Raw genomic sequence first — 8,062 nt, 5'->3', positions numbered from 1 at the left:
GGAGTTATGGGTGTGGTAGGTGATGGATAAGCACTCTACATCCATGCCCTTCTACTCACCTTTTCTTAACAACATACTGTGGAGATTGTGTTAAGTGTGCACAGGCTGCCTTCGCTTTTCTTGGCTTATGGCAATGCCTGTATGAATGCCCCATGGTTTATAGAGCCAGCTTCTGTTGATGGGCTTCCTCAGATCTGCACAGCTTGGAACAGCACTGTGGTAATTCCATATTCCACCCTACATCCACAGGTGAGAGTTTACCTGAGGGATAATTCCCAGAAGTAGAATTCTGGGTAAAGGGGCACAGATACTATGCACAGTGATGAACTGAACTGATGTGAGTTGCTCAGCAAAGTTGATTTCCATGGAGCTCTGTCTGCCTGTCAGCACGTCTCTCTTCTTCCGGGCATCCCCGCCCTCTCTGCAGACTAGTCATCTGGAAAAGTAGGGGAAAGGTCGTGGCGGACCTTTGTTTCCTCCCTTCAGCTGTTTGGCTTAGAGGCGAGGGCTTCTCCCACACAGAATTGGCTCTTGCCCAGGTACACTGGCTCGCCAGTCCTAGAACCCCTCTTTAAGTGATCCCTGCCTTCGACAGTAGTCCACTCTTCACCACGAGAAGGCAGCCCAGGCGCCATAGATCTGCCTGTAATTCTAGGGGTATTTCCCACTCTCAGCCTCCTCAGGAATATTTTCCGAGGTTCCCCCTTTTGGGACAGCACATCTGCTTTGTCTTGGGTGGGGCTGGCGGGTAAGGCGGCTCAGTTTCCAGGTATGAAACTCTAGTTCACGCTAAAGGCACCTTAAAAAAAGTAAATAGCTTATTTTAAAGGAAAGAAAACAAAAAGAATCTAAGAGCCAATGTCCTCACTGGGGACCGGAATCACTGAGGGCAAAGTGATTTGTCCAAATGCCTTTTATAGCCAAGCCCGACACCAGGAGTATTTCACTTTCACTCGAGAAGGTTCGAGGCCAGACAAGGATATGAAAAAAAAAAAAAAAAAAAGTACCCCTGCTGGGCCTTCACCCACTACCCGCCGCATGAGGAGTGCGGCTTCCAGCGACTGGGAGGATGGGGTAAAGACGACTTTGGGCTCCTGGTTTTCTATAAGAAAGTCAGCGGGGTCGATCTTCAGGCCAGACCCACTCTGGTCCGCGGTGGGTCAACCGCAAGCCGCGTGCTTCCTGCGACCCGTCAGCTGACGCAGGCCGGCCGGGCGGACGTGACCCTCGGAGAACGCCTGCAGTCTCAGTACGCGTGCGCAGTCACTGGGGGCGGGGCCTCGGCAGAAGGGGCGGGGCATCGAGGGGGTCGGTTTATCTTTGCTACTACTTAACTCGCACACAGCGCAGTGCCTGCGTGGTGCTTCCACGTTGCTACCCTGCCGAGCTTCCTCCGCACGCCTGCACGACCTACTGCGTTAGCGAGTAGCGGTCTCCCGACTCTTCCTCCTGAGGTAACTGGCCCAGGACGCCTCCAGACGGGAGGACTAGTCCTGGATCCCTCGCCCCATCTGTCGGGCTGCCTGCTCTCCCGTTAGGTCTGTCTGCTCCTTACCCCACCTCCCCCACACCCCCAGCCTCCCTCGGCTAGGCCCTCTTTACTTGATCTATGAACCCCTTAGGCCACCTATATCAGTCCCCAAAGCACTCTCACCCTAACCCCTTCCTATCTAACACCTCATTAGAGTGTTGTGTAGTAACTGCCCTCCTGAAGGCAGTGTGGCCCAAGTACCTTCCAGAATGCCTGAGCTATTTGACAATGAATCAAGTTATGTTTGGACAAATTAACTTGATTTGATTTTCAGTTTTGAAGTAGTTGCTGCTTTTTGTTTTGAGGCCCTAGGGATTGAATTTAGAATCTTGAATGCACTAGGTAAGGCTATATCACTGGGCTGTATACCCAGACCTTATGTTTAATTTGAGACAAAGTTTCACTATATCCCCCAAATTAGCTTTGCATTCTCTCTGTAGCTCAGGCTAACCTTAAACATGCATCCTTTCTGCCTCAGCCTCCTTCATAGCTGGGATTATAGGTTTTTGATACCTTATGATTTATATTTATATCGACTTTCAAAAAGTTTTGTTGGGTTTTTTTGTTTTTTGTTTTTGTTGTTGTTGTTGTTTGTTTTGGTTTGGTTTGGTTGGTTTGGTTTTTCGAGACAGGGTTTCTCTGTGTAGCCTTGGCTGTCCTGGACTCACATTGTAGACCAGGCTGGCCTCGAACTTACAGGGATCCACCTGCCTCTGCCTCTTGAGTGCTGGGATTTTAAAGGCATGTGCCACCACCCGATGACTTTCAAAAAGTTTATAATTGCTGGGCATGGTGGCAAATGCCTTTAATCCCAGCACTTGGGAAGCAGAGGCAGGCATATCTCTGAGTTCCAGGCCAGCCTGGTCTACAAAGTGAGTCCAGAACAGCCAACCTCTAAGTTTGTAAACTAAGTTTGTAAGTTTGTGTGATACAGGAGAAGCTTATATAACGGCTGCTGCTCTCGGGTATTTTCTTACTGTTTATTTCTTCATGTGGTGCTGTGGCATGCTAGGCTAGGCAAGCCCTCTATACCACTGAGCTATATTTTCAGTCCTCTGTATACAATTTTTGAGTCTCACTAAGTTGCCCAGGCTCAGTTTTAACTCACTGTATATATCAAGTGTGCACCAGCAGCCACACCCAGCATTTTCTTGCATTTCATATATATATACACACATATATGTACAATTTTTATTTATATAATAAGTGTTTTGCCTCCATGTTTTGTATGCTTCTTTACTGTGCATCACAGGTGTGTGTTGTCTGTAGAGGCCGCAAGAAAGTGTCAGATTCCCTGGGACTGGAGTTACAGATGGGTGTGGCCTGCCATGTGAGTGCTGGATGTCCACAAGAAAGGCAGTACAAACCTCAGAGCTGTTATCTCCAGCCTGGGTTTTTTTTTTTTTTTTTTTTTTTCTTTTTTATGTTTCTTTCCATCTGTCCCTTATGTAAAGATACGTACTAGCACTGTTACATAGGGTTTGTACATTGTGCTTGGTAGAAAAGATCTTAAGGAGAAGTAAAAGTAGCCCCGTGTAAGGAATGCACCTGTAATCCCAGCACTTAAGAGGCACGGACAAGAGGATTGCTTTGAGTTTGAGGCTAGCCTGGGCTACATAACAGGATTCTGGAGAGAGTGACAAAAGGTAAAGGCAGACAGTTCCAAACAGTGCTCTTGAAATTATTCCGATAATGTGTGATTTGTTCTGCAGCCATGGAGTTTGCAGTGCAAAGGTATTTGAATGCTGGGAGCAAACATGATGTTGTCCCTGTCTCCCTGGAGGGGAGGGCAGAGCTTCTATTGCTCCTGGCAAAATAAAGGCTGAAGGTTGCATGCGCATCCCAGAGACTAAACTACGGACTCTTCCTCCTCTGTCTCCACAGGCTCTAGAAGCAGAAGGCAGCTCTAGTTCCCTGCAGAGGGGCTGGGCATCGCAGCCATGAAGTATATGCTGAGCCTCTACCTGCTGGGACTTGTCTTGACTCTGCTGTCTGTCTTCGTCAGACTGATGGAGTCCCTGGGGGGCTTATTGGAGAGCCCACTGCCTGGGAGCTCCTGGACCCCGAGAAGTCCACTAGCCAATGCAGAGCCTCCAGAGAGCCTTCCAGACCATCCGTCCAGAGGAGTGCAGTAAACCGCCCCCCCCCAGGTGCCAGCCAGACTGTGGTACACTAACTTCAGCATGGCCAACCACCCGCTCTGTCTTCTAAGAGGCAGCATCAGTGTCTCCAAAGAGCCGTTACCGGCCTCCAAGGGCCTTTTTTTGGATATCTCTTACTCTGCCAAAGAGCCTGTTTAACGTGGAGGTGTGGGTGGGTTGTCTGTGGCTGTTGGGTAGAGATCTCACCCAACCATTGCTTCCTCTGCAGCCTGGCTCTGAGATGAAGGCGTTCCAGCTTCGGCTGTTGGGGAGATAGTATTTTGGTCTGGTTTGTTTTTCTAGCCCTCTGCCCTAAAGGACTCTTTCGGACATAAGTATCTTCTGGTTGGTTGGCTTACTGAGTCTCTTCTATGAGAGCTGTTTTACAGCAGTTATGGGGTTGTGGGTTGGCTACGAAGAGAGAGGTTGGAGTACCCAGTGTCCAGGTCTCAGCTGTACGTTACGTTCTTCCTCCAGTGTGGTATGCATGTGTTTGTATGCGATGTCTAAAGTGAGCTATAGGATGAGCAGGCCTGCCCAGGGTGTGGGTGTCCCAGCCACTGTGTGGCTTAAGTGAATTTTTCTAATGCAATAAATGTGAATATATATATTTTCACTATGTGTCATGTTGACATGTCTGCCCTTGAAATTAAGGAAAAGTTTAAATCCTAGATCTGTGAGTTTATCCTAGGTCTATTTGTTTATCTGTTTATTTACTTATGAGGCAGGGTCTCACTATGCCGGCCTGTCCTGGCTGTCCTGGAAGTCACTATGCAGCCTTGGCCTAGACCAGGCTGGCCTCACAGAGACACCTGCCTCTGCCTCCCCAGTGCTGGCATTAAAAGTGTGCACCTCCACATCTGGCCATTTTTACTTTTGAGATAGTCTCATGTAGCTAAGGCTGGCCTTGGCCTCCTGATCCACCTGCCTCTACCTTCCAAATGCTAAAATTATAGGCTTCTATCTAAACTTAATATTGTCAAACTTAGAAGGAAGAAAGTGCAAAAAGCTTTAGGAAGCTGAAGCAGGAGGATTGCCAGCCAGGGCTGCATAGCAAGACTGAGCTCAAACAAAACATTTTGTTTAAACATAAACTTTTTTCTTTTTTTTTTACGTTTTTCAAGACAAGGTTTCTCTGTGTGTAGCCCGGCTGTCCTGGAATCACTCTGTAGACGAGGCTAGGCTGGCCTCGAACTCACAGAAACCACCTGGCTCTGCCTCCCACATGCCTGGGATTAAAGGCATGTACCACCGTCGCCCTGGGTTTAAACATAAACTTAACTCGGGAACAGGACCTTTCAGGTCTGCCCTGTATCAGGCCATTACCTGAGCCTGAGCAAGACCCTCTGTGGATTCAGCCAACTGTAGGTGGAGCTCTTGATTATTAGTGCTTGGGGTTGAATTTAGGGTCTTACACATTCCAGGTAAGCTCTACACCACTGGAACCAAATCAGCCCTGGAGATTTTTTTAAAATTATGTTCACAAGGAACTATTTTTTTTTGTCCATGATAAGACACTCGTCATTTCTCCCTAAACAATAAAGTAGAGCAACTGCAGTGTTCATATTGTAGTAGATACTATAAGTAATCTAGAGATAAGTATATGTTAGGATATTCTTGGGTCCTTTGCAGGTAATATAACATTTTATATAGGAGACTAGTCTCTAAGGCAGATGTGGCATTAATCCCCCCAGAACTATTTGGTCTCGTGACTGATGCATCTCTATAAAACAAAACTGCTTTCTCCCAGCCATTCCTTGAGCCTAAAAGACGAAGAGCATCCCTGACCAGTGACCCACGCTGGCCTTGAATTTAGGATCCTTCCTCCCTAGCTATGCTTGCTTCTGCCCCTCTCCCACATCTGAGCAGCGTCACCTTTATTCAACAGTGGAATATGGTATTTTGTTTGGAAACAGTCTTAATATATAGCCCAGAGCTCAGAGCAGTTGACAGGTGACCCAGTGTGGCCTCAGGTTCACAGAGCCCCATTGGTCTCAACTGCTGGCAGTAAAGGTGCATGCCGTTATGACAAGCAAAGAGGGATCTTTCCCCCATTTCATCACTCTGTCCCCTGCCCCACATGTGAAAGCAGTTGCTCTGCCTCAGGTTAGTCTCTCATCTCTGTGTGTATGTCATTTTGTGAATCTGATTTACTTTTGCCAGAAGAGAAGAAAGGAACACAACGTCCTCTGCTCAGCCAGCCTTGCTTCCTTGGTGCTCACTCTAAATGCAACTGACTGATAAGCTTGGTTTAGGGATTCTATTGCTGCACGGTAGTCAGTATTTTGCCAGCCTCCCTGGTCTAGGTGCATGGTACATTTTTCTTAGCCAAAGGGCCAAGAAGTGATTTATTTATTGGGTCTTGCTGAGTGGTCCAGGCTGGCCTCAAACTTGTGATTTGGTTGTTGGGGTTAAAGATACATCATCACACCTTCCTTCTGGGCACACTCCAAACTAGTCTTGACTTTGCTGAGGTCAAAGAGTTGATTTCATTAGTGTAGTGCAGTCAATTATTTGGAAGACTAGTGTGAGGTCTTAGCAGGTAAAGGCACTGGTCGACAATCCCATGGCCTGAACAGGGCATGGTGGCATACACCTTTAATTGCAGCACTCGGGAGGAAGGGGCAGTCAAATCACCATGAGTTTGAGGCCAGCCTGGTGTACAAAGCGAGTCCAAGACAGCCAAGATAACACAGAGAAACCCTGTCTTGAAAAAGCTAAAAGCAAAAACAATTGGATGGCCTGAGTTTCTCTGAAACCCACACGGTGGAAGGAGAGAAGTGATTCCCACAGTTTGTCTACTCACGCACTGTAGTACACTGGCACACCACCCCGCCCCAACACACACAGAATAAATGGAAATGGGGAAAAAAATGTAGTTGGAGAGCTGGCAAGATGGCTCAGTGGATTAAGGCGCTTGCTGCCAAGCCTGATAACCTGAGTTTGACCCCTGGGATCCACATGGTGGAAGGTGAGAACCAACTCTCTGACCTCCACAGATATGCCCCCCCACACAGATATGCCCCCCACACAGACATGCCCCCCCACACACAGACATGCCCCCACACACACAGACATGCCCCCCACACACAGACATGCCCCCCCACACACAGACATGCCCCCCCACACACAGATATGCCCCCCCCCACACACAGATATGTCCCCCCACACACAGATATGCCCCCACACACACAGATATGCCCCCCACACACACAGATATGCCCCCCACACACAGATATGCCCCCCCCACATACATGCCCCCCCACACACAAATATGCCCCCCCCACAGATATGCCCCCCCCCACACAGACATGCCCCCCCCCCACACATAAATAAAAGTACAAGTAAGACATACAACTGGAAAGCAAGCATGGGGCACACACCTGCCTTCCACATCAGCTAATGTCATACAGCTCAGTGCTGGCTGGCTTTGTGTGCACATACGCATACTCATTCAGAGACCGGGTTTTGCTGTCTAGGCTGTACTTCCTTGGCAAGCCTCCTCTCTTAGTCTCCTGAGTGGTGGGGTTACAGCCGTGCACCACCCTGCCCCGCTAATTCCAATGTTTTTATCAGTCAAGGACATACTAGGTTATACTGTACCAAGACCACTAAACATCTCAGTGGCTTAAAACAATTGTCTGGGTCTCTAAAAGGAAGCAGGCACCTAAGCAGTGCATCCCCTTCCTCCGGGGAAGGTGTCCTCACCACTCCCGCTGGTTGGTACTCCACAATCATCAGGCTGCGCAAAGCCCCCCCCCCATTTCTCCTCATCTTCCCAACAGCTATGAACCCACCTCCTCCCATCATGCATTAGATGTGTGGGAGCATGGCTTATAGGTTTTTTAGAGCTCAGCCATGCTAAGAAACGTGTGCCTCACCTGGAGCTTGTTAAATCTGAACTTGGTGTTGTAGGTAAATGGGGCTTAATCTGCTCCCCCCCCCCCCACTTTGGGGGGACATGTAGTAAGCGTGTCCTACCAGCAGGAGAGGTATAAATTGAATTGTCCACCAGGAAGACCACTAGTGGTAGTCATTGGTACTCTCCATACACTCCTGCATTTGTTTGTTTTGAGACAGTCTTATTGTGTAGCCCGGATTCTTGCCTGGACCTATTTTTTGCACTGGGACTGCAGGTGACTGCTACCTCTCCTGGCTAGAAGCTCACTGCTGACCCCTTGTGGTTGGATGAGGCCATGTAACTAATTCTGCTCAATCAGTTCTGAGTAGAAGTAGCATGTCTGTCTTAGATTGGAACATGTAAGGATGGATTCCCAATTTATGGCCCCCCTCCTCCACCCTTCTGATTCGGTAGCTAACAGTGACCTGTATGGAACGTCTCCATTGGTGTAGGCCCTTGAGTGAAGATGCCCTGACTGACCTCTGGTGT

At 48.5% G+C, this 8,062-nt stretch overlaps 1 protein-coding gene across 1 annotated transcript; it reads left to right on the top strand.

The window, feature by feature from the left end:
• The first annotated feature begins 2,969 nt into the window (after nt 1–2,969).
• Hilpda (hypoxia inducible lipid droplet associated) lies at nt 2,970–3,671 on the top strand. The gene has a single exon (XM_051151561.1). It carries the CDS (start codon nt 3,472–3,474, stop codon nt 3,664–3,666), a length of 195 nt encoding a protein of 64 aa, XP_051007518.1. The 5' UTR covers nt 2,970–3,471; the 3' UTR covers nt 3,667–3,671.
• The last annotated feature ends 4,391 nt before the right edge of the window (nt 3,672–8,062 follow it).

Source organism: Acomys russatus, chromosome 10 (genome assembly GCF_903995435.1).
Source record: "Acomys russatus chromosome 10, mAcoRus1.1, whole genome shotgun sequence".
NCBI lineage: Eukaryota > Metazoa > Chordata > Mammalia > Rodentia > Muridae > Acomys > Acomys russatus.
The sequence above is the reverse complement of the archived record's forward strand: the minus strand, read 5'-3'. Positions and strand labels throughout refer to the sequence as shown.

Bases quoted from the DNA above. Each gene is read 5' to 3' on its own strand.
- Hilpda (XM_051151561.1), top strand. From the start codon at position 3,472: ATGAAGTATATGCTGAGCCTCTACCTGCTGGGACTTGTCTTGACTCTG.